This window comes from Aythya fuligula, chromosome 27, assembly GCF_009819795.1.
Source record: "Aythya fuligula isolate bAytFul2 chromosome 27, bAytFul2.pri, whole genome shotgun sequence".
NCBI classification, from domain to species: Eukaryota; Metazoa; Chordata; class Aves; order Anseriformes; family Anatidae; genus Aythya; species Aythya fuligula.
This window is the reverse complement of record NC_045585.1, coordinates 1,623,826-1,649,324: the sequence shown is the minus strand read 5'-3', so window position 1 is coordinate 1,649,324 and position 25,499 is coordinate 1,623,826. Positions and strand designations below refer to the sequence as shown.

Sequence of the window (25,499 nt, the reverse complement as noted above, 5' to 3'; positions counted from 1 at the left end):
CTCTTTGGCCCTAAAATGAGGGCAGAAGGCTGTTCCCACCTCCTGAAGTCTCCTTGCAATGCACTGCCTGGGCAATCGCCTTCCTTCTCCGTTACCCCAAACCGTCCAAAACTCAAGCCTCTGCCATGGAGAGGCTTTGCTAAACACGCTTTATAAAAACATAAGGCTAAAGGAATGTTGTCACCGTTCTTAAAAAAAAAAAAAAAAAGAAAGAAATCTGCCAAACCACAGAGGGATTTCTCTCCCAGTGTCCCATAAGCTCCTGCTCGGCCCCTGGGCATCCCTTCCAGAGCTGAGTCACAGAACCACGAAAGCCTCTGCAGAGCTGGAACCTTGCACCAAAGAGCATCTGGGCAACGGAGACGATTTGCTTTCTTTCCTTTTTGCATCTTGTTCAAAACAAGCCAGTATGGCATTTAATGCATGTATAATAAACACCAATGGCGTGTCAACATTTCCTTTTCAATTAGGCTCAAAAGGAGGAGGTCAACAGCAGCCCGAAATGTTTGCATACGTTATACTCCTTTCCCCATCTATTTCTTCCCACTGGCAAGAGGGAAGCATGCCGAATTCAAAGCAAACATAATTTTGTGCGACTGATTTAGCGGGGATGAATGCAAGTGACAACTGCCCTGGTTTTCACTCCCATGAAAAACACGGGAGCGTCACAGCAGCCACAGGCTTGTACATGACCAGGTGGGTTTGTTTGTCAAATGCTGGGGTACGGCTGGACCTCGAGAAGTGGAAGTGTAAAGAGGAACATCGCAAGGGCTGTGGCAGCTGTCTCTCAAAGGGTTTCGCATCCACTGTGCTCAGTTAACAAGCAAAAGATGCTCACTTGGTTGGTTGGGTAGTTGTTGCTTTGTCGCTGCCAGCCTGAGGAACTGGAGATGAATAACCCAGCAGAGGGAAGGGAACGTTTCTGTAGCAATGTTCCTGCTCCCCACGTAACCTCCGCGTGCTATAAGCAGATGTTTTGCACGGGCTATGTATGGAATACATAATGTTACAGCTTGCTTTATACAATTGCTTTCTGTGCTCCCAGAAGTTTAGCAAATGTACAAATAAATATGAGAGAGAGGGGGAGCAAGATGCACTTGCACAAAGCAAAGTAACAAAATGAGATAGCAGCAGTCTGCTAACTGGATGCTGAGAGCCAAAATCGTAAGCATCCAGTTATTTTAGAAAGCTTTGCCAATAGACTAAAAAGAATACCACGGGCCAGGTGTCAGTGATTATAATCCCACTGATGCCAAGAGAGTTGCTCCCATTTACAGCAAGCCTGACTTTGGCTCTCCCTGCGCAGCGCAAGAAATAATTCATAAAGCAGGGGCTCAGGAGGCAGCCTCGCAAAGCGCACCTGCGTGGAAGGCCCCAAGGCAGGGCAGCCCTGGCACACCTGGGAGGCTTTGGTGCAGCCCAGAAGCTGTGCTGAACTTACCACCACGAGCACCTGCTCACACGTGTAGCTGTTTTTTTTTAAAAAAGCTGATGTATAAATGCCTCAGCATCTTGTTTCAGCGCCAGTTCTGCCATGGAAAGCAGGCGGGTTGTGCATGAGATAAGCTGGACGTGCCCAAAAGCAAAATCAGCAGTGTGAAAGTAATGAGCATGCCCACACAACCCTAGGCCACACTCACAAGCTATTCATTATCACCAACTTCCAACAAAAGAGCATCCTCAGGCATCTTTCCCAGGTTAAAATGGAATTAACCTGTTATTTCTTTCCCCAGAGACACGGGTTTTGGATGCCTAAGGTGCTTACAGGTGCGTGGGGAGGTAAGCATATGAAAGCAGACAACCGCTTGGAAAATATTAATAAAAGAGTAAAAGCAATAAAAATTTAAGCACTGAATTCTGCAAAAGGCTCTGCTTTCGTGTTGTAAGCAGGTACTTGTTTCCCTCTAAGCAGTCCTTTTTCTGGGGGAAACCTCAGGCTGAGCCCAATGAATGAGCAAGTCGGACCCACGATGGGGTGGGCCCGTGCTAGGACTCACTTGTCCCAAGAAATAGCTTTTCCCCAAGTATCTGCATCTGGCTAAATTCACTATTGATAACGAGATGTTCCATTTTCCCTTTTTTATTCCCCCCTCCCAACAATAAAGCCTTCCCACTGCTGAAGATACTACTGGGATTTTTTTTCTCACCATTTCTAAGTTCTGAGCCGCGCATCTCTGTCCTTTCACAAGTGGAACCTTGTAGCTATGGAGACGAAGGATGTTAAATCCAAGCTGAAGATAGTATTTGGGGGGGGGGGATCGTGGTTGCTACATGCATCTTCAGTGATCTGCTGCTTTCTGCCTCCTGAAGTCTTCCTACTAATAGCCAACAAGTAATAAATCACCAGGCAAACACAGAGGGTACACGCTCCCACTCACAGCCTGGGCCAGCACGACTGCATTCAGTACAGGCTCCTGAATTTCCACCACAAGTAAGAATCCCAAGGAAAATGGGATAAAACACGCTGAGTCCTGCAAACTTGTGCACCAGCTGAACTTAACCTGAACAGAGCAGCTGGGTAGAAGTGCTGTGGCACTGCGCTAGCACCTGGAAACCAGGTGAGCTGGGGTCCCCTTGTGTTTAAAGCTGTGTGTAACACTCGACAGCAGCAGGAAGAAATGTACGCCATACCGACCTGTTACTGGACCTGCTGGGACTCTTTGCCCTTTTATTTATCAGCCATAATGCAAATTAGCTGAATTTCAGTCTCCCAAACAGCATCCGTTTTCTTTTGTGCACTGCAATCATGATCCAAATCCTGTTACAGGTTGGGGTTTCACTACAGGGGCTTTCAGTTAAGGCCCGGGGATTCAGCTGTCCTCCAAACCATCTTGTAAATCACACCGAGCAGTACTGAAGCTAATGAAACTTCCGTGGCGTTAAATAATGCGAGCAAGAAGAAAAGACAGCCTTTCGGGTAAAATTAATGCTCCTGCTGACCGCCAGAGAGAATTCCAAGTAACTTTGTTTGAATCCGTTACTTTCTACTTGTGTTCTTAACAGGAAAAATAAACCAAAAACCAAAATCCCACACCTTCAATGACACAATACTGGCCGAGGTGACAGGGGTATGACAGGTGCTTTTCCCTTTGTGAAGACAAAACCACTCCAGAGACAGCAGCCCCACACACTTCTGCTTATTTCCTTCCCCTTAGCTCCGTGGTCCAAAATCTGCTAGGGACATCAGGTGCCCAACACAAGGCGCCTTGCAGAAGCCCTATTTTCTCCAAGTGCAAAACATCCACTTTTCAAAACTCAGGATCCTGAAACTGCAGCTGCTGAACGCTGCTCGGCGTTCGCATCATTCATTCTACCTGGCTGTCAAGCTGCTTAAAATCTACCGTCTACCACAGTCCATGCAATTTGGAAAAATAAAAGTCACGAATAAAAGTCAGCAAGCACATTGAGAAGGTATTCAGGTAGGATGCCCACAACCAGGGTGGACAAACCCACCGTGGTCCCCTAAAACCACATCACGTGCAGGGTTGGGTAACGAGAACTGAGATGGGACCGCGCAAACCCTCCTCATCAGGTGTTTTTAAGCAACTGTATTCACAAGTGAAAGCATTTCCTCCATACACGTTAATAGTGCCAGTGACAATACAGCAATGAAAAAATAACAGTATTTTCTTCCAAAACAACAGACAAAAGAAGCACCAGGAACTTTTCCTATTTGGATTTCCCATGCACTTGCTAAGTCAAAATAATATTGCGTGCCTAAGACATGAAATTATTGACTCCAGTAGAGTTGGGTCTCAAGGTAAGCCTTCAGTTTCAACAAAAATACATAAAACAAGTAAGAAATCTCTCTCAACCCAGAAATTTGTAGCTGTATCATTCAACTTTGGGCCTTTGCAAGGCTCATGTTCAGAAAAAGCTAATGAGGAAGCACGGATGTTTGTGCTTATCCAGCAAAACAAGCACACGCTCAACGCCAAGGCTGTGCTGCAGTCCTGTTGCCCCCAGGTTTATTCCTGAACCACGCAGAAAATGCAGAAAAGCTTAGGCATTAGTGCTAAACACATCAGAAAACCCTCAAAATTTGACTTGGGGTCTGGAGTAGAGAGGTTTCCGTGCTTATTTTTCAAACAGAAAAGGTTAACTCCTCTGTTTCTAGTAATTCACCAATACGGGACTCTTGTGGTCACTGATAATAAAATGGGAGCAATTGAGAAGAGCAACACTCCTGATACCTTAATCATAGCTGTTTGCTTCAACTTCATCTAATTCTTTCAGTCTGAATTGTTCAAAAATCATCGCCGCCACTTCCCTGATTGTTATAATTTAATGAGATAACCTCTCATAACGAGCAAACCCAATAGCAAAAACAACTCATTCATCTTTCTAGCATTTAGAGACACCTCAAGAGCTTCAAACATTTACCTCTCCTTCCCAGCAGCTGAAATGGTTTTAGGAGGATCATGGTTCATACCTCGCATTCCCTGGAGCCAGAGATGGTATACGTGCAGGGCCCAGATCCATTAACGGATACATCCATGGTCTCAGAGTTTGTTGGCTTGTAGTCCACGTAATACTCCTGTAAAGGGGAGTTCATTTGCCTTTCAGACTCTCTGGCCTTTTTCCTGCGCCTCTTCATGAGAGAGTGCTGCTGGAGCTGTTTCATGCTGGCTGGGTAGCGCTTCCACGACACGTAGATAACCAACAAAATCATGGCCACGGAAAGAAAGAGGGCCACGCTCCCCGCGATTATTTTGTGAAAGGAAACGTGCTCGTACTCTGGCTCCACTGCAGGCGTCGGGAGGTCTGCAGAAGGGCTCGGCATCACGGATGTTGGCTGATTGCTTTCAAGTTTGGAAACGGTGGGTTTAGGGATAAAGACAGGTCTCTGAGGGGTTTTGGGCGCCTGATAGGATCTCTCGGTAACCACCACCTGGATTTCAGCACAGATATTATATGTTTCCACGGCATCGCTCACTTTTTCGCCCTGGATATGTTTAGGGCCTGCACATATCATAGTGCTCTCTTTATTTCCCTTGAAATTCTTAAGCCAAGTGAACAGAGGGCAAATGCTTCGAGTACATTCCCACATATTTCCGGACAGAGTGATGGAGATGAGTGAGATCCACGTGTTGATGGTCTCCTGAGAGATGTTGGTGAGTTTGTTGGAATCCAGGTTCAGCTTTTGGAGGTTGGGGAGGCACTGGAACGTCCCGGGCTCTATCCCTGTAATGTCATTTCCTGATAAATCCAAGTTGTGCAAGGAACTCCAAGTCCACGTTAACCCTTGGCTGATAGACCGGATCCTATTCCACTGCAAGTAAATCGAGCGAAGGTTGAAGAGGCGTGGGAAGTGGGCAAAATTGATCTTAGAAAACTGGTTGTGCTCCAAATGGAGCTCCGTCAACTTCAAAAGGCCAGCGAAAGCATTACGGGATAAGCTCCGCAGGCGGTTGTAGCCCAAATCCAGAAAATCGAGGTTTCGGCAATCTTGGAAAACTCGGATGGGCACGGTCTTCAGCGAGTTAGACCGCAAATGCAAGATCAAGAGTTTACGGAGGCCCTTGAACTGCTCGGACTGCAACACCTGCAGCTTGTTGTACGAGAGGTCCAGGTTGCGGAGGTTGGGGACCGGGTGAAACGTTTTGTTGTGCAGATGGGTAATTTTGTTGGAGCTCAGAATTAATTCCTTCAGCCTGCGGATCCCCTGAAATGCATCCTCATCCACGGAGCTGATGTAATTATGGTCAAGATAAAGCCATATGAGCTGATTCAGGCCCGCAAACTGATTTGATTTCAGCTTCTGAATGCTGTTGTACCGTAACGATAAGCCTTGAGACCCTCCAGAAATATTCTGAGGGATGTCTCTGAATGCGTGAGATTCGCAGTACACAATCTTGCCATCGCATCTGCAGTTCTTGGGGCAAGCTCGCTGAGCCCCCGCAAGCATAACAAACAGCACCATAGGAAGTAGCACTAACACCACACTCATGCCTCTCAGCTGCTTAATTAAATGGAAACCTACAATATTAAAAAGAAAACAAATGTGCATTGTAAAGCTATTAAAATAAATCACCAGCAGATTACTAACGTCAATGGGGTTTCTAATAAAGCTTTAGCGAAGCGGTGGATTTGGAGGACAACCTGTTTGCATCCAGTCTTGCACTTTTTGTTGTATAAATGCCTGTCCTTTGAGTTTCTGGCTTGCCATCTCTCCTACCTGCACCATCACCAGTCCTGCTCGTGTTATTCAATTACTTTTGTGTGATTTATGATCCCTTAGAAGGACCAAGAGCCTGTTTTCTATTCGCTTTTCTCCTGTACATCATCTCTCAATGTTGCTGCTATATCCTTATCACTAGATGCTGAGGTTTTAACAATAAACATATTTGTCAAGTCACTGTGCTGAATGCTCCATAGTGCTGGAAAGGAAATGAGCCAAAGCTTCTGCTATTTACGTGGTGCTAAATATGTTCCTCAATAAAAGCAATTGCAAGTTCAATTCCTCCAAAAATTTCTGCAAGGAGTCAGAAATCTACTTATAATAAAGTTCAATCCATCTTTAAAATAGGTATTTATTGGAAAATTAAAAAGTAAAGGCTCTACTTCTTGCACTAAGTCATTTTTTTTAGACTAGGTTTAAGTTGCTTATTATTTTCACATACCTAAAATATAGAGAGATGTACAGAAAAAGTTCAAGCATAGAGGGAAGTATGCTATATAATGCTAGCATGGGACCTGAATACCAAGCTAACGTTAGACGACATTTCTTTAAAATGAGTCTTAGCCTTAACACATATTGATTTGAAGTTATCTACATGTAGCTGCAAATACCTACACATTTCCTGCTCTGGGTATACATTTATTGCATATCCTCTCTGCAAGTATACATGCAAATACTTGCATATAAACACTGCCTTAAGAGCAGCAAAACACAGAAAGTTTAAAGGGGTATATTTGGATTTCAGCTCTTCCACAGCTCTATTGATTTTAAGATTTTTGCATGTCAAAATTCTCACAGAGCACCAACGCTGTTGCATGACCACGGTGATATTTTCTACATTCCTTGAATAATTACGAAAGGGGTTGCAGGGGGCTGTCAGAAAATCCAACACACACGCACGCTTTCCTTAGCCTGCAGTGATTTGAGGGCTGATGCCTCTGTCCAGAGTTGCAATCTTGCTGGGAATTAAGATGCATTTTCCCAACAGGAAATATTTTAAGGGCTGGGATCTCCTTGATAAATAATTACTTTATTATTTGTTGCAAAACCATCCTGCTTTTTTGCTGCAGTTATTTAATCCGATTTTAAACCAATGGGCAATCTACGAAATAATTCCTAATCTAAAATGTCCCTGACTATGTGTCTCTGCCATTCACTTTAATGGTTAGATTTTTTATTTAAATCCTCATTTTTTTGCTACTGCCTATGTGCCAGCAGCAGCAGCCAGCTAGAAATATGTTCTTGCTGTTACAGACTTGGGGGCTGGGGGGAAGGAGGGAGGGAAATAAACCTGTCACACTTGAAAAAATAAGACTGGCAAATGACTGCTGGAAATCCAGCAGCAATATTAGGGGTATCTTTTCAAAGACCAAACGAGCCTTTTCAGAACCACCTATACAACAAAATCCCCCCCTCCCTTTCTGCTTCCCACATACCGCAAAGTGTTAACAGCCCTTTCTGACAGCCTGAATAATGCCGCTACAGGCTCATCGAATATGAATATAAAGCCAGGAGGAATTTGGTGTGAGCCTGCCTCATGCATGTATGCACTTCTCTGTGTGTCTGCAGGTGTGTGGGTGGGTTGCACAGACAGCCAACGTGCTCCCCACAGCCCTGAACTCCGTGCATGCGTTTACAGATTAATCACATATAAAACCACTGCAGGAGGAAAGGTGTGTTGGGAGGGTGGGGGGGGGATACATGATCTAAAAATACAATAGCAAGTACAGTGAGTCACCTGGCAAAGGAATGCACTGCTGCTGTTTAGGCTGTTTTCCTCTCTTGAAGAGCTAATAATCCAACTGAAAAATATACCATACAGCTGCAGCTGTGCTAGCAAACAAACAAGAAAAGTTCACTTACCCATCCTTTTGTCATCAACAAATGCCCTCCTTTTCCTCTCTCCAGCTGTTTTCTTCTCTCTCTTCCCTTTTTTGCCTTCCCTTTGCCTCTCTCTTTTTCAAACCGGTCTCTTTTGCCTTAAACCAGCAGCATCTTCATGTCACAGCACGGTTGCCACTCACATCACCGCCATCCAGCGTGCATGCCAGTAACCCACACAAAGTTCCCTAGAGAGGACAAGCAAGAATTTGGGGGATGAGGAAGGGAAAGGAGAGGGAAGGGGCTGGGGGTGGGGAAGACAGGACGAAGGATGGGGGGGAGTCTGGGAGGGGGGGTAGGGAGGGACTCTAAGCTCTGAGAGCCATTGTGTAAGTCATCAGAGGAGCAGCAGCATTAAGTGGCAATCTGCAAGTCAAAGCTAAGGCTCACCGCGAAGGTAAAGCAACTTCTGGGGGAGAAAGCACAAAATCTTTGCCGGTACCTAGCATCTCTCATTCTGCTGCCTTTTGCCATCGCCAGCCACAGCGATCCATCCTCCGGCTCCCCAGCTCCCGGAGCAGGCAGGCCTCCCGGGCTGGGGGAGAGCCCAGGTTTAAAAGCTCCGCAGGCAAGGTTTCTCCATTTAGCTGGTCAGGTTTAAAGTGTTTTGTAGCTGTGCTGAGAGGCAGCTCTTGTCTAATTCAGAAGGCTTTCCAGAGAGTGATGATGCTTTGGAGCTTGTTGGTGCTAATGTTCTAGTTTGTGATACACTGAGTGCCCTCCACTGGAGAAAACAGATCACACATTAAAGGCATGAACAAGTGCTCCTGTCATTGCTATGCAGACTTTCTCCCTTCAGAAAAGAAAATTAAAGACACAGCATTGCCTTGCCCACCGCCATCCCCCCCCGGACCCCTTTGCCTTCTCCCAGATTATGAAATGTTTAGCTGGGGGATTTTCTCGCGACGGGTGTAAAACACTAAATAAAACACCTGGTCCCTGGGTAGCTGGCAACCTGATCTTTCCCTAATCCACCTGACCTGAATATTTGTCTTCAGCAAATTCTGAACTGTTTTTGTTTTCCTGCATTCAGGGGGTGAGGACAGGAACGGGGGGACGTCTGCAGATTAAAAGTGAAAGTCATGTTAAAGGAGGGGAGGGTCAGGAAATGCCCAAACTGACCCTTCACAGCAAAGAAACTTAATGGCACGCACCACATCTGACTGTGAGCATACTGAAAGCAGCTTGCTTTTCCTTTTTCAATCCAAGTGCTTTTTTTTTTTTTTTTTCTTGGTCAGAAAAACAACCAAGTTTGTGAGCACTGCAGAGCTGAGGAGGCAGAACTGTGACACCTTTTTTTCTTATAAATCCCCCTTCTCGCCAGCCCCCCCGGCTCCCAGGCAGGGACTCCTGACGCCCGTCTGGGTTTCGGCAGGCTTCAGCCCCAGCCCTTGCAGTGAGATCCGGGCTGTGCCACTTCCACGGCGTTTCACCTTCTGCTGTGCGTCTGGCAGGCTCACGGGGCTTGAATTCATTCTCTCTCGCTTCGACAGGAAGATGTCAGAGGGATTTGGAGCCAGAGCAGCACCACGGAGCCTCTCATTACCCCGTTAACCAGCAGCAGCAGTGAATATTCGCCCCGACAGAGGCCCCGCAAATGCACACGTGCTGTTTGGGGTTTCCAAGGCAGCTCGAGCATCCCAAGGCAGCTCTGTGCTGTGCCCCAGCACTTGTAACCTGGGCTCCTAAAGCTTATTTCCTCGTGCAGTCTGCTCCCTCTGTCCTGGAGTTTTGATGCCAAAATGGTGTATTTATTTATTTTTTTTTTAAATGAAGTCTGTTACGAACTGACACTGCATTATTCATTTTTTAAAAATTGCCCCCAGCATCATGCCCACTTTTTTACAGCCCGTATCGCTTGAGGTTTCTGTGCCCTTCTACTGGTTATTCCACGGTAACACAACAAAACTGAAATCCCATAAAACTCAAGGGCAGACGAGGAGCTCCTCTGTTCAGTTCCATGCGACCCTATTGCCATTATTCCAACTCACCACTGCCCAGTCCCAGCACCTTGCCCCCTGGGGGAGCAAACAGGCTGGGACACAGAATGGGCAAAGTAGTCAAACTCCATTTAAAAAATAAAAAAATAATTAAAAAAAAAATAGAAGCCAACTCTTTTTCCCCTCTGTCTGTATCCCAACTGTAACATATCAAAACTTCTGAATGAAAAATGTTTTTTGTTTGTCCTACTATGAGAATTTGTTGCTATCTACAGATCAGAGCCAGATTTGAATAAGAAAAATCTATTAATCCCTGCTTTTACTCTGAAATGGCCAGCTCTGCTCACATCTTCCTCAAACAAGGTTCGGAACTTCATTACCATAAATGATCTGAAAGGACTTTCTACAGATTTGTATTAACTGCATCTGCATTACGGTCAGTACCACTTCAGCTAACATTCATATTTATTCATGATACAATTTCCTAATAAAGGTAAAAGCTGAAGTGTGCAGCTATTATACCTCGCGTTGATAATTCTCCGGGAAGAGTCCATTTGAAACTCTGCCAGATCTCAGACCGACCTGAGGAGTGATGTCTAAAGCAACTGAGCAGATTTCCAGGGGATGTCTTTTCCTGGATTCCTGGACCCTTTGATCTCGCATGAAGCTGAAGCAGCATTGTCATAATCTGTCCTGCTGCCATGCACTTATCGAGGCTCAAAAAAAATATATTTCTACAAAAAAAAAAATAAATAATTTTAGTTTTGCAGAAGTCTTCTGATACTGTAACTGAAAATACGAATTCTGAAACAGGAAGCTTTGATATGGTAGGTAATAAAAAAAACAAGTGAGCTTTCACTCAACAACATAAGGGGGGTTGGTTGGTTGGTTTGGTTTGGTTTTTAAATCTTCTGACAAAAAAAAAAAAAAAAAAAATTTGACAAAGAAGAAAAAAGATGGGAAACTTGGAATCAATCTAAATAGATGGTTCTGGGGAAAAAAAAAAAGCAAACCTCATCAAGGAAAGGAGGATGAAAATGCCCATTTGTGGTTTTGTTCTGTTTCTTTGGAGCAGTGAGTGGAACAGGACACAATCTCAGAGAAACCTGAAATGTTCTAAGTGCTTGGCTGATCCTCGTCCAGCTGGCAAAGCCTCCTGCCACCTGACCAGGAGTTACCTAGAGAAATTATCCATACTAATAAGTTCGTGTGCCATGGGATCTATAGTTTCTCTTCCATGATAATGAACCTGTATTTGTCTAGTTAAGTTGGTGATCAATACTAACAGTTGTAATTTTATATACATATTTGTTAAGTGTGCTTGGAATTTTGGCCTTGAGCCTTCCAGCTTACCAACTTGTTTCCATGTACAAAGGCTTAAAAATTCATAGCAACAATAGATTGTATTTACATAAAGGAGCCTACGAGGTCTTTTGGCCTCTCCACGGCATCGCCAGATCCACGTCTGCAAAGCTCCCGACTCACTCAGGCAGCAAATAGTAATTTTTACTTCCCCTTGATCTACTAAGCCATTAGGGTGCATTCAAGTTGCATTTTCAAGGCTTTACAAATTCATTTAGACTTCTTGGACAGATTTAGAGATTTCAGGCAAAGAAAGAACAATTACAGTCATCCAGCCTGGCCTCCTATAAAATAGAGGACAAGAATCCTCCCAAAATACTTCTACCCCAGACCCATAATGTCTGCGACGATGTCTGTTCCATAAAGATGAGTGGCCTTTCTCTGAAAATCACAAAATACTGCAAGAACTGCCCAATTCCAATGCAGGTTGTTGCTGTGTATAACAATCCTCACTGGTGAAGCGTTTAAGAGCCAGAGCTTTTTGGAGAAATCTCTATTCAGCCTGGTCTATATTCAGGGTCTTCCCCTTACCTCTGTCTGGTGTTTACTCCGAGGGCAGGCACAGAAGCACAGCTCACCAACTGCACTCTTACATCAGCCACAGCAGGAAAGTCTTGCAGATGCCTTTGCTCCCAACACGTCCTTTTTTTATCAGGTGCTCGTGTACCCTGACGCACGTGACGTGCAGCCAAAGACACAACCCCAATACCTCCAACCAAAGAATTTTTGCTCTCTGGGCCACCCACACCAGCTGATGTGAAGTACAGACTCAGTCTCAGCTGTGGTGGTTCCAGCTTTGTCTCTGCATCTCACCCAGGAGAGCAGAGCGTGCTCCAAGCCAAGACAGCCCCTTAAACCAGCCCCTCTGTTGGATGCTCTTAAGTTTATTTTCCAAGCAGACATTCTCACAGGCACACCAACTTCAGCAGGATGCATTTCCTCTTCATTTAATTAAGGTTTTATTTGTCTTTCCTCAGACATCTAGTAACTACTTTTATTTATAAATTTATCTGATTAATGACGAATGTCTAATCTCAGCTTTAATTACTTTTGAAGCAGTCAAGAGCCTTAGGAAATCCAATCCAGCCATAAAGAGGCAGCCAGCAATACCAAACTTTCATACTCTACAATTAACTACAACATAACTCCTCAAACGGAAGCCCTGCTTTGCTATCCAAATGCCAAATGCCAATCCCTTAGTTTACACCTCTAATAAATAGTTTATAGGGTCACAAATCGGAACGGGATTTATGGGCAGGATGATAAAGCCAGAAGATACTGAAGATGCTTCCTGCTGCCAGCACTTGGGAGACCAAAAGGCGGTTGAAGCTACAGCAGTCTGACCACCATCCACGTTAGCTGGGCTGTAGCACGCTGAACAAAGCAGAAAGGAAAATGCTGACAGTGCTAAGAGAGGTAGAAGCCTGTTCTTGGAAGAGAGCAGGAAACTAGAACACGAAACCTTCCCAACGGTCTGATTCCAGAGAAGAAAAGGAACCGAAGTAGATGTACAGTCTCACCTCCTTCCTTCTGAGAGGAATTATCACGATGACTTAATATGCTGTAATATCTTGGCTGGAGGACACATCCTGCCCAGCGTGACCCCAGCACACAGGATCAGCACATGCCGGTGGTATGCAGCGTGGGGTTCTGCCCCTTTGGTTGCCCTCTGGTTAAATGTCATTTCACGTTGCAAAAGCTTTTTTTTTTTTTTTTTTTTTTTTTTTTTTTTTTTTTTTTTTTTAATTCACCTTGCTGTTATTTGCCAAATCACAATACATCAAGGAATTGATTGAGCAGCGAGGAGATAATCAGCGAGGAGCATCCGAGGCACGACAGCAACTCGCACGGCACCTTTGCAACTGTCTGCAAAGGGAACAGCTCGCCTAGGAAAGAATTAACATGCACACACACACCAAACACAGAGCAACTAAATGCGACACAAAACCATGCTGATGAGCTCCTTGAGATTAAACTACTTCTGCTTCTCCCTTTGTTGGACGTGGTTGCAATAAACTGGGTCCCCCCAGCCCTGTGCTGGTCATTAACATGTATTTAATGCTCCAAGCCAGAGCAGTGGGGTTTTTGCCCTTGGAAAAGAGTCAGATTAAGGCAAAATCTGCAGTAGGGGCAGGCTAATCTGTTAATGGTGATGCATCCTAAAGCTGAAATGGGGTTTTATGGCATTACATAGGGCACAATAGTGAATTTGCTCACAGAACACTTTTTCTGCCATCAAGGTGGCTGCGATCAAAAGGTCTCCCAGAGCTTTGCATTTTAGGACTTATTCTAGGTCAAGAGCACTCAACAGAATGATTTTATAATTGGCATCTTCTATTTTATTAAAGAGAGTGTTTTTTTTTCCAGTGCTCATTATCCCTTCCTGTCCTTTTGGAATATTTACATTTGAAATTTCTGCTCCAAAAAACAAGACAATGGCTTTGTCTTTTATCAGTATTTCTACGCATTTTTGTCTTCCTTCAACAGTCATTTAAAATACTGCCTTTGTACAAGGGAAGATTTACAAAGTTTTGAAGGCATAATCAAAGAAGAAAAAAGAATCTCTCTTCGATCTGTGCTGGAGAGCAGCCTAGAAAACCTAGAAGATCTACTTAGGTGAACCCTTATATGAATATTTTGTAGAAGTTTTATTTAACAAACAAACACAAATTTAATCTGCCTCTGAAATTGTGTGTATTGCTAGGGACTTCGGAATATACAGCCTTTAATATCTGCCTTCTCTCACTGATAGACAAGGCTATAATCACGTACTAAGAGATGCATTTTTTTCTTCAGTAAGCTATTAGAAAATAAATTAAATAAAATACCCTACCCCTCAACTGTATCAATTTGATTAGGAGTCTATGAAGCCTTCTTTGAAAACTCCTACAGCTTCTAAAAATACTACAGTGGCTGAAAGAATTAATCACTAAATACAGCCAAGAAACAAAGCCTCTGCTTTTGAGCAGCACTCGTCAGAGCAGTCTGGGATCTTCATATGGTTTTGAAGCCCAGGCCACCTGGGAGAGCTTCGTGCTTCCCTCCTGTGCTACCAGCACAAGCTGGGCAGTTTTCCCTGTTCCAGTGCAACAAATACGTACGTGGAATTGAAAAGACAGTTTCCTGGTGATAAATGTTCACCAGAGGGATACCTGACCTCTTTTCGTCAACTGAGAAAAATGGCTAAGGCATTACCAATGGGAAAAACAATAAATAAATAAAAACAACCACCTAACAAAGACCACAAGTAATTCAGCAAGAGAAATCCTAGTTTTGGAAAAAAAAAAAAAAAAAGAGTAATTCTTATGTTGCTTGGAAAATACCCACAACCCCAGATGCCCAAAACTTTCAGACGGTTCTCTTTCATTTTAGTCCTTCGCTGAAAAGCGATTATGCTTTTTAAACTAGCCAGGTTTTGGTCTATGGGACATAATAAACGATCAACAGAAAATAGACAGCATTTTAAGATTATAAAAAAGGAAGATTTTCTTTAAAAATACTTCCCATTAACATCCTGCGACGGACAGCAAGGGTCTCACTGTTCTTGTTGCTGTACCACTGTAATTTTGGTATAAGGAACCAGGAATAATCTCACACGTGAAAATCAACTTTTAATCATATTTCTCTATTTCTCCATAATACACTGCACCACGCTGGTAAGCACATTTAAGATTTTCCTGCAGTTTCTCATAACTGCAGCCAATTGAGTAAAATTAAACTCTACTTAGGATTAGCCAGATAAAATGCTCGGGAGCTGCAGAAAACAGCAGCGTTGGTGCAAGGGAGGAACACGCAGCTGCTGAGCTCTTGTCTACTAAAGACGACAGCAAAGCACTGGTCCACCACTGCTGAATGCTTTGAGCACTTTTGGTGGACCACTCTTGTCAAGCAGCTGGGTTTTGGCAGCAATTGGAGTGGGCATTTAAGTCAGGTTTCATTCCAGCTTTTTCAAAGTGTTTCATTAAAACAGATAGGATTTAAATAAATGAATTCATCCCAAAGGACATCTGGACATCTGTTAGTACCAAAGTAAATTTCTGTTTAGCTGAATCCTCAGGCTTTATCTATCAGATGGATAATCTTCGACATTTATATTCCCTCGCCATTCCCAGCCCCCCATCGTTTGGCACCTGCCAATCTTGGATGTAGGTTCTGGAAAGAGCCCTGCCCATTGCAGGACTATTTATCTGGACCTTGAAAGAGAATAACGGCCCAAATCCTAGAAGGTAACCTTCTAAACCCCAAAAAGTCAGCAATTTTTAAATGCAAGCAGATCCCTCAGAGCTGACTTGTACCACGCCTGGCCCAGCCACTGCAGAAGCCACCAAACTGCCTCAGACTAGTATATTTATCAGAGAAGCAGTAAATATTCAGTCTGAAAGGTATCAAAAATATAAAATTGTTAGTGGAACATTTCTCTCCCCCACTTAGATGGCACTTACTAAATTCAAGATGATGCTGGAGCATGTAATAACATGTCATTTACCCACATCTCATTCCTCTTTTCCACGCTGTGTTTAAGGTCATCATTTCTACTGAAAATGATCCTTGAGTTAGTTAATTGAATAAAAGTAATTCAGATCTGGCAATTGTTAATAAATTTGAAGTCCTGTGATTTGGTTAATCTTTGGGACCATCAAGAGGCTAAGAAGTCACTTGTCTTTATCTCTAATGTTATTAAAGATGGAAACATCTACACTTTGCAGTATGAGGTTGCTGCATTAATGTGCAGTCATTTATGTTTCAAAGTGCAAAATGAGAGTGTTGGCATTCAGGAACGGCAGACGTGACGATTTTTAAATCAAGACAAGATTTACTAAACATGTCCATAACATTGTAACCGAGTCCATTTCAGGCCACAGAGGGGACATTTCACATTCCTCTGGAAGACTTACCCAAGCACGTTAATCAATGGCCATTCATGCAACCGCCTTTCAGAGGGATTTTTTTTGCTTCTTTGTTCCAATGGGGTAGAAGAGGAGGGTTGGAGCTGATGACAAGAAATCTGCAAAGACAAGGCCCCAATGGATAAACACAGTCAACCTCAGAACAAGGTTAATAAAAATAGGGGGAGCAAGGAGGAGAGCGCAAGTTCAAAGCCTTTAAGTCAGCCATGCACTCCAAATGAGATTTCTTTGCAATTAAATGATCAGTCTCAGAGTCTACTCCCCTGCAGTCTTAATCTATGGGTTTTCTTTCTGATGACCTAATATTTGTTTGTTTGTTTAATCTAATTGAATGAAATCATTTATCATCTGTGGTATAAACATCTCACCAAAACTCTTTACTGCAATCCAAATAAACTTCCCTCCTTTGTCTAATTTTACCATGTACTTTATTTCTAAGCTCAGTCTAAAAATGAGTATCCTTTACAGCAACACTATTTGGGAAGTTTATAAAGAGTTAATATGATGTTACTACATATGTTAATACTCTTAATTGGCAGTTGCAGTCCTACCTATGATTTATAATGATGTTTTAACCATCTCTAACACCTACAAACCATGCATGCAATTGCTATTAAGCATTTGTTAGCCCTGCATAAATTACATACAACTACAGTCTTAATATGAAATATGATCAGTTTCCCTCTAAAGGTGCAATTTTCATTCTACATTCTTCTTCTATACACGGCACATGGAAAGTGCTTAAGTGCAGCAAAGTGCTGTTTTGTAGCAGGAAAAACAACACTATGAATCTGAAGAAGTGCAAATTCCAAGAAACAGCTCAATGACAAGCACAGAGCGGGGAGTGGGAAAGACAGAAATAGGGAAAGGTTTCTTGATAACATCTCTGCAGTTTTCCTAAGGCTAAGAAGAGACCATAAGAAAATACTATGTCATTACTTTTTGTCGTCCTCTTCTATTTTAAAAGCCCCAAATTATCCAGGCAAAATAAATACATAAATAAATAAAATTCTCCAGCCAGCAGCACCACAACTGGCTAGCTGCAATACAGACTTCCACGTTGTCCTACCGGCATCCTTTACTTCAGGAAATGAGCGCTGGGAAGATCATTCCACCTCCAATGCACAAATCAAACTGTTGGCAGAGCTCGTGAAAAGGTCAATGAGACTGCTTACAGCAGAGCCAGGTGTGATGGTGCTTCAGCAACACGTGCGTTTGTCCAGGAGACGCTGAAGGAGGATGACCAACTGATTTCCATACTAAGCATCAGACTGCCACTAGCCAAGCCTGGCTGGAATCGGAGCAGCCTGGACCCAAACCAATGACCTCCTTTAAACGACTATGTCGATGCAATCCCCAAGTGCTATTGAGGCAGAGAGATATTTAATTAAAATATCAAGAATAAGAGACTCTTCCAGCTGGACAATTATTCAACACAGGACTGACTGTGCACTTCATTAAGAGATTGTTACCAGGATGAGACACGTCCATGTTATTGGAAATTGCACCTTTAGCAAATTTCTTCCCAGCTCTGGGATTTGGTGAGAAGTGGTTGCTGGAACTGCCCACTGAAGGGAATCTCGCTCCACGTTTGGAGTCCAACGAAGCTCCTGAATGGAGGATTTTGTCATGGGTGCATCGTTTGCTTCCAAATATACAAAGTATTTTGCATACTAAAATGTTTACATTTCCCAGCACAGAGCAGAAAAGGAAAATGCTGTTGATGCTCTCAGCATGGAACACCAGTGCACAAAGCCTGCTCCAATAACATCTTGCACAGACACCTGGAATCTTGTACTTTTCCTAAAATGCCACATTTTACTCTCTTTGGTCCCAACTACACCACCACCCCATCAGACACGCTTTCAAACTACTTAGCATTATCCCCGATGGAAGTTATTGACACCTTCAATTAGCCTGTCTGGATTTCATGTAAATATCTTCAAGTCATTTCTTTTCAGATGAGCCTGGAAATTCTACAGGCTACAAATGTGTACAAATGCTCTAAGCTAATCTGGCGCATTTTGAAAGAGACAGATGTGTTCACACTCGATGCAGACTAGGTGACGTACGCACACAGATAAACAGGAGTCTATGTATGGAAACGGGCACGTGTATTTTATGAACTAGATTGCACATCGAATTTTGCTCAACGTACTTTGCACGATGCCACTGAAATGAGCATGACTGCAGACATCTGTATGAAGTTAATTGGCAAGTCTTTCAAAACATGACTTTACAAGCAAAAACAGTAATTATGGGGGCCTGATTTAGTGATTTCTAAGGTACCTATATTGAGTTTTAACATGAGTCTTAAATGAGTGCCATTTAAGAACATGATGGAAATTCAACCCTACTTGCCTAAAATATTTTAGGAGAGTTTCCTGGAAAGCAGAGCATTGGGGTGGGTACAGTGGCAGGTGCAGGAGGACAGACATTGAGGGGGTTTGCATGCATGCATTTCAGTTCTCCAAAGGAATCAACCTGTCTCTTTACTACATTTTAACTCATGGTGGGCATTTTTGTAGGGCTAAGTCTTCAGTACAGAGATACGTGACCCAGCCAATAGTAACAATTCAAATCACAGGATAAAACACTATGAACTCAAGGGAGGTTTTTAGGCAAATGAGAACGTGTTTCACCATATCAGCTTGGACAGGACTGCCTTACTTCTGTTAGTTTTCAAGTCCAGAGGAATGATTTGGTGGTAAGGCCAACTTTGAATTGGAATAGCCAGGCTGCTTTCAATTCCCTTCTTTTAATCTGGCCTCATCCACAATGGCTGATACAGAGACAGGAATCAGAAATCAAATGCTGCTAATAAAGCTAGCATGAATCTTTGTTTCAAGGGCTACTGAACTCAGACCTTGGCTTTTCCTTCCCCCCTCTCTCCCCACTGCTAGTAAACTATGAATAAATTAGCAATTGGAGTGTAATGGCTGGAGCAACTTCATTAATATACTGTCATCCTGCGCAGAGGTACAACTTCTGACATTGAGACTCTAATGTCCTGTGAATTATTGATGGAAATATATACATTCAAGTTCCCATCTTCAACTCTTCATATGTGAAGCATTTGATCGTCAATATTTGGCTGGTACATTAAAACCAGCATGCAATAAAACCCTTTCTGGATTCCTCAATGTTCTTCCACACTTGTCTCAGTTTACCATGAACTTATTTTAGCGTAGCACATGCAACCAGCAACACTGTTCCCCTAGCTGTATGCACGGAGCCACATACACAGGTAAGAAAAAAGAGAACTTAACCAAGCAAAGGTACAGAGGGAAGATGACTGTCTCCCCATTTAACAGATCAAGAACTGAGACTTCAAAGGACTGACATGCCCAAAGCCTCACAAAATGTCTCTTTGATGCATAAAATGACTTTGAACAGAACCTGCACCTTTTCATATTCCACCCATGGCTTACCCATGACCACCTTTCTTGTCAGCCAGGCAAGCGCCTAAGTATAAAAACCCTCCAGGATGCAGTCACGTCCCCTAATCGTGGACCACATTAAATACTGTGGATTTAAGAGCCATGTTAACCATGAGCCACTGAAAAAAACGAGGCACACAGTGATAAGAGAAGAGGTAACGGACACAAGTTAAGACACAGGAAATGTTTTCATGGGATGATTGCTCACAGAGTTTGTGGAATCTCTACCATCAGAAATATTCAAAATGGGACTGGATGCAGGCTAAAGGAACCTGACCTAGTTGAACTGCTTCAAACAGAAGCGTTTGGAATATGGATGGCCAGAGGTCCCTTCCCACATCAATTATTCTATGAAAGGAAAATAAGCACCTGGAAATTTAAGGGTGAATTAGATACATACCTTAATGCTTTCATATAACTCTATCAGGCACCACTCTGTGTTTTCAGTGAGGAAACAAATCTGTAAATCACGACCGAATTTCTCCATGTGACGCCCTCATATGAAAGGATAGGTTTTCAAATGTGGAGTACCTCAAACTGGAACCTGAAATGCAAAAAGAAAGCTCTCAGCACTCAATAAGCTTAATTCATCCAGAAATCTGAATGACGGGAGAGGCAAATAAACAGCAGATGAACTCTTCAGAAACAATACACAGCTAATTCTCAGTTAAATGAAAGATTCCAACTGATTTTAATTGAATATTTTATTGGATTTCTATTTGAGTGTATTCAAAATAAGAAGTCTCCCCAAATTGGATTTTTTCTTTGATCAGCCTTGATTCCATCTGACATACACAACCTGGAATACCCAATCCATTAATCCTCGCTACAGTTTCCAGTTCTTGAGGAGCTCACAAAGGCTTTCTCTCGCTTGCTGCCCTTTTTTATACTCTTCAAACCCTGTTCATAGGGAGTTTCCAATCTACAGAGAAGATTCATGACTTATATGACCAAACTCCATTGACATTAGCATCTTTTTTTTTTTTTTTTTTCCCCACAATATGACTAATAGTAGGAAAAGACTGGCCTCCATCTAACTGTATATTGAAATTCTAGACAGGCCACAGGAGTACGCACACATCACTGACAGTGTGTGGGACTGCCCTTAAAAGACAAGAGATATGGGCAGGTGACGAGGGAAGATTTGCAGAAGACCTGGCTCCTACAAGCCCACTCTAACCCCCTGCTCAGGTCCTGCTGTGGGTGCAGGGACCCGAATGGAGGCATCTATCAGCCTTCTCCCACAGCTGCACTTCTAAATGCCAGCCGTAGTACCAAATCTGTTTCTTCTAAGCATCTGGAATCTGAGTAAAGGTAATTTCCTTTCTTAGCCCTCAATTAAGGCATGAAAGACTGAGAATGGCAGCCGGTAGCTGTTCCCCTTCTGAAAACTTTAGTAGAAGGCACTGGGATCCTGCAGCTGCTGCTGGTCATTTTCCCTGCATCATTAACTTCTCTTCCCCTCTCATGCGGTGGAGTGGGATCACAGCTGAAGGGTTCAGTCAGATCAGAACTTTCTGATCTTGCTCTCTCTGTCCCTATTGATGTCACCATGGCAGGTACACCTGCTGATCAAAGCTAACAAGCGCGTGGCTCCAACATCACCAATTTGCTCCCATTCACAGCGCTCAGAGGTGTCCTACTGGAGGCTTTCCTGGCTAGGATGAACGATGTTACTCATTTTACTCACAGACTACAGCACAGCCTTGAGGTTTCAACCCAATGCAAAGCCTCCCTGAGGATACCCAAGCTCCACAGTACCTTCTCTGTACTTTGCTGTTTATCTGACTGAAGTACAGTGTTATTTACTGTTTCCATTGCGATGGCATTTAGAAGTCACTGTGATGGGCATGGGTACAAATTGCTGTCCAGACAGATGAAAAGACAGCATCGTCCAAGGAGCTAAACTGCAAACAAAACGCTGAGGGGGATGGGAACAGACAACTGTGTTCTGACCACATAAAAGCAGGAAACAGAACTGATTGGCACAATGGCAAGAGAAAAATATCATCTTTTTGTGCTTTATGTGGGAAGGAAAAAAAAATGAAAGGAGTTTCAGGACAAACAAGGAATCATTCTTAAAAAAAATACAAATCTCAACTCAGGGATTCACTTGGAAAAACATCATTCAGCAGGTTGTGGAAATATATCTTTCATGTTCTGCCTTATTTAACAGTACTAACTACTGCAACTTATTGCCACAGGATCTCATTAACCTATGAATCAAGATTTTTTTTTTTTTTTTTTAAAACACAACTTTACAGTGATTACCCATGCCTTCAAATTAATAAGGAGAAAAGCAATATTCAAGTATTTCAAAAGAGGGCTAAATCTTCTTATGTACATCAACATTTTATTAATGGGTGCTGGAGGGAATATTTCCTGGTGGAGAAATCATCCTTTACCTACTGCAGCACCGAGTACACCTTGTCCTGAAGGAGGAGTTGGGAAGAAGAATATGGGAACAACTGGATCATTTGTGTCAGGCACAGGGGACATAGTGTTTGACACCCTTCCAGGGCATTATGTTACAGAGGCAAAACATTCTGGCGTCAGTAGTCTTCCTCTGAGACTGCTCCACACAAAGCTAGAGCACACAGCTTGTACGTGGGTGGCCCCAGCACCCTGCTCTGGGTGTCCCGGCTTCAGCAGGGGCTCGGACCAGGCGGCCCCAGAGCTGCCTCCCAGCCCTAACCATGCAAGTTGTATAAGACAAAGCTTCTTGCAAATTGCCTTCTGAAAAACTTGCTTAACTCAAATCCTTAAGTCACTGTGAATGGGGAGGTGAAAAAAAGGCCTGGAAGCTCTGGGGGCGGGCATGAAGTGGGGAAGACATACCGAGTGCACCAACAGGAAAACTTTACCTTGTTGCTCCTCACTACCACAGTTCTTACCAGTGAGGTTAAAGCTTTGTCCACAGCACACTCTCCAGCCGCTGAGCATCCTTAAACATGACGGACACCAAGGGCACTCAGCACATCTCACAACCAAGCCTTTCTTCCCCGGAGCAGTTACCAAAGGAGCTTCTTGCACAAGCACCGATTACCCTTGAAATAAACAAGCAAACACATTACCAAAGAGACTTAATGTCGCAGTTTTAGAGCTTAGAGACAATTTACAATCCTGCAGTAGCACACGGATGTTTTCAGAACAAAACTGAAATTAAACCTTAAGGTTGATTTACAGAACCAGGAAGCTGAATTTCTGAATGCTGCTGTCACGCATGAGACAACTCAGGCCACGTTCAGGCTTGAGTTATACAGGAGTAAATCTGAGCAGCAGACAATCCTCCCCACCCCATGTCTGCGAAAAAAGCTGTGGAAAACCTCTCTCTGTTTAGTAATAACTCCACCTCTATCACCACAGGCCTTCCAGCATCTCTCCCTCTCATTGCTAAGGGCAGTGGCACAAAGATGGGATCTTCTGAGCTTAGCTGCTCATTCCCACCTGGAATTCTGTGGGTTTGCCATCGAAGCCATGGCGGCATCAAGCGCTGCATCACACATGGGATTATTCTTCTGGGGAGCCCTGTGGCTCTCATCTGTTTTATTTACGACGTTTCTGGTAAAGCCTTCTTAGAGATCCGGAACTGTATGAAACAAATAACAGGGTATGTGCTCTAAGCTGTTATCTGGAGCTCGCAGCAAGGCTACCTACTGATTTGACCCTACCATTTTTTTCCTGAGTTAGGCAATTTGGGCTTTGTACAGCTGCTTGGACACGCGACCCATTTCAACCATCAGCAGCTGCTGGCAGGCTTTCAGTAGGTGACACGTTTTTAATACATCTGCTATTCTGTTAGCAGAAACCCAAACCACTTACAAAGCTAACAAGTACAGACAAACAGGGATGAAGCTACTTGAAAAGTAAAACATTAGCCAAAAAAAAAAAAAAAAAAAAAAGGAGTCTTAAAGCACCAGCAATGCACACCCCCTTTATCTACATGGTTGTCAAAGGAAATGCTGTTATTCAAAGTGGCGGGTAATTGTCTGAATGTTTTCATCCTCCAGGACTTAAGACTGCACTGAACCACAAAGCCTTGCTTGTAGAGAAATGTATTGTAGTTGAAAAATACCGTCCCTTTAGTATTCTGCTGCGTGTACTCGTTTTGAGTAAAAGCAAGCAATCACGCAGTCTAGGAGACTGTCACTGATGAACCCTGAAATAGCCATTTAGCAGAAACCACAAGCAAAAGCAAAAATAAAGGTCATTTATTTAATTCTGAAATTTACCTCACTCCTTGCATTGTACTAAATACGCTATTAAGGATGGAAATTAATTGAAGTGGATGCACATCCAGCCAACCAGGGGAAAAAAAAAAAAAAAAAACACCTTTTATTTGCTTCTAACCTTTCTTATTTTCATGACAATGTCTGCATTTTCTCTCTTTAAAACACAAACAAGTCAATGTAAGCATGGCTGGAAGGCTAAGATGATTATGGGATAATTCGTGTTTGCAAGACCAAACAAAATCAATTGCAATTGTTTAGGAACCAAGCACATTAAATGGTGGTGAAAAGATATTTGCTGGACTCTGACAACATGGCTTTTTTAAATCCCAACAATGAGAAGGGATAGACTGACAAAAACCCTTAGGAACTGGTTCAGAAATGTGCACGCTATCCTATCTGCAGCGGTAATGCAGGGAGTCATCTGTATCTGCTGCAGCTGAAATACAAGTGGATCTTGACAATATTTAAACAAAAAAGTCCCAGTTCCTCCCCAAAAAATTGTGTGAGAGATTGCCTGACTCAGGATGTCAATTTAATTCCCTGCTATTCCAGATTAAACACAGAATTACTCAATTAACTTCAGATTAATTATGCCTCTTGGGTAAACGTGCTACCTGTCATCTGGGCTAGCACAAGGCATTGAGTCACAGGGTATCAGATCGAACCCCTCTCACCCTGACCAGAGGACCTCTTGTCGCTGATCAAACCCTTTATCTGCATTTTTAACCAACTTCCTCTGCTGACGGGGTGCTCATGAACTGGGGTCACACATGTCCTAGGAGAAAAACTCCCCTCGGGTACTTCGTTATTTATTTTATGTTCCCAGGGGTTTCTGCTGCATGTACAGAAAACACTGACTCTGCCCTCAAGTTTGTAAAGCAAACAGATACAAACTTGCTGCTGCACTTTATTTTTTTTTTTTTAAATAAGAGCTGCTGGTTCTTAATGGGCTCTCAAGTAATGTGTCTTGGTTTAATTATTTATGACGATGCTTGATGGTCTCATTACTAGGTCATACATGACCTCTGGGTAGTGTCTTCATCCTTCCAGATTAATAAGTTATTGTGACACAAATAACTTTGGCAATTACTTCTTCTTTAGTGCCAGAGAGATATGTATTTTTTGCTCAGGAAAAAGGTCGATTTTAACAAACACAAATGTCCTTTTAAAACAGACAGTAGCTTCACACTCGAGAGGCCAATTATTCATTCTTTATTCATTTTTTTTTTTTAATCCCAGCTCCTGCTTTCTATGACTTGGGCGAGTTGTGAGGGTTATCTTGAGCAAGATCCTTTAGATAATCTGCACAAAAAGCCTAAGGAATCCTTTAACTCTTTGTCAAACTGTTGTAAACTCTGTGCAGTGTCAGGAAGCACCCCTTTTTAAGGTGCTGATTTTTAGTCAAACTTAAAAATTAGTATCTTCCAGTATTTATCTTCAGAACTCCTTCATAGTATTGAATTACCCACTCTTTAAGGACAGCTAGATTACAGAATATCTGCAGTGACAAACTGGAAATGACAAACTACTGCAGGAAAAGAAAAAACAACCACTCA

The 25,499-nt window shown here is 43.0% G+C and overlaps 1 protein-coding gene across 4 annotated transcripts in view; it reads right to left on the bottom strand.

Moving 5' to 3' along the window:
* Positions 1-25,499, bottom strand: part of LRRTM4 (leucine rich repeat transmembrane neuronal 4) — a 237,251-nt gene that overhangs the window by 197,369 nt on the left and 14,383 nt on the right. For 2 of the 4 annotated variants that reach the window (XR_004254240.1, XM_032204208.1), the window contains exons 3-8: positions 22,606-22,758; positions 20,112-20,255; positions 16,260-16,369; positions 8,505-8,786; positions 8,045-8,250; positions 4,433-5,979 (exon numbers count right to left, since the gene is read on the bottom strand). Coding sequence is in view for 3 of the 4 variants with exons in the window: in XM_032204208.1 (XP_032060099.1) it covers positions 4,433-5,979; positions 8,045-8,048 (1,551 nt within the window). In the remaining variant the exon portion in view is untranslated. Of the gene's footprint in view, positions 1-4,432; positions 5,980-8,044; positions 8,251-8,504; positions 8,787-10,524; positions 10,737-16,259; positions 16,370-17,340; positions 17,382-20,111; positions 20,256-22,605; positions 22,759-25,499 lie in introns of those variants that run through there. The other 2 variants (XM_032204211.1, XM_032204209.1) reach the window with 2 other exon arrangements.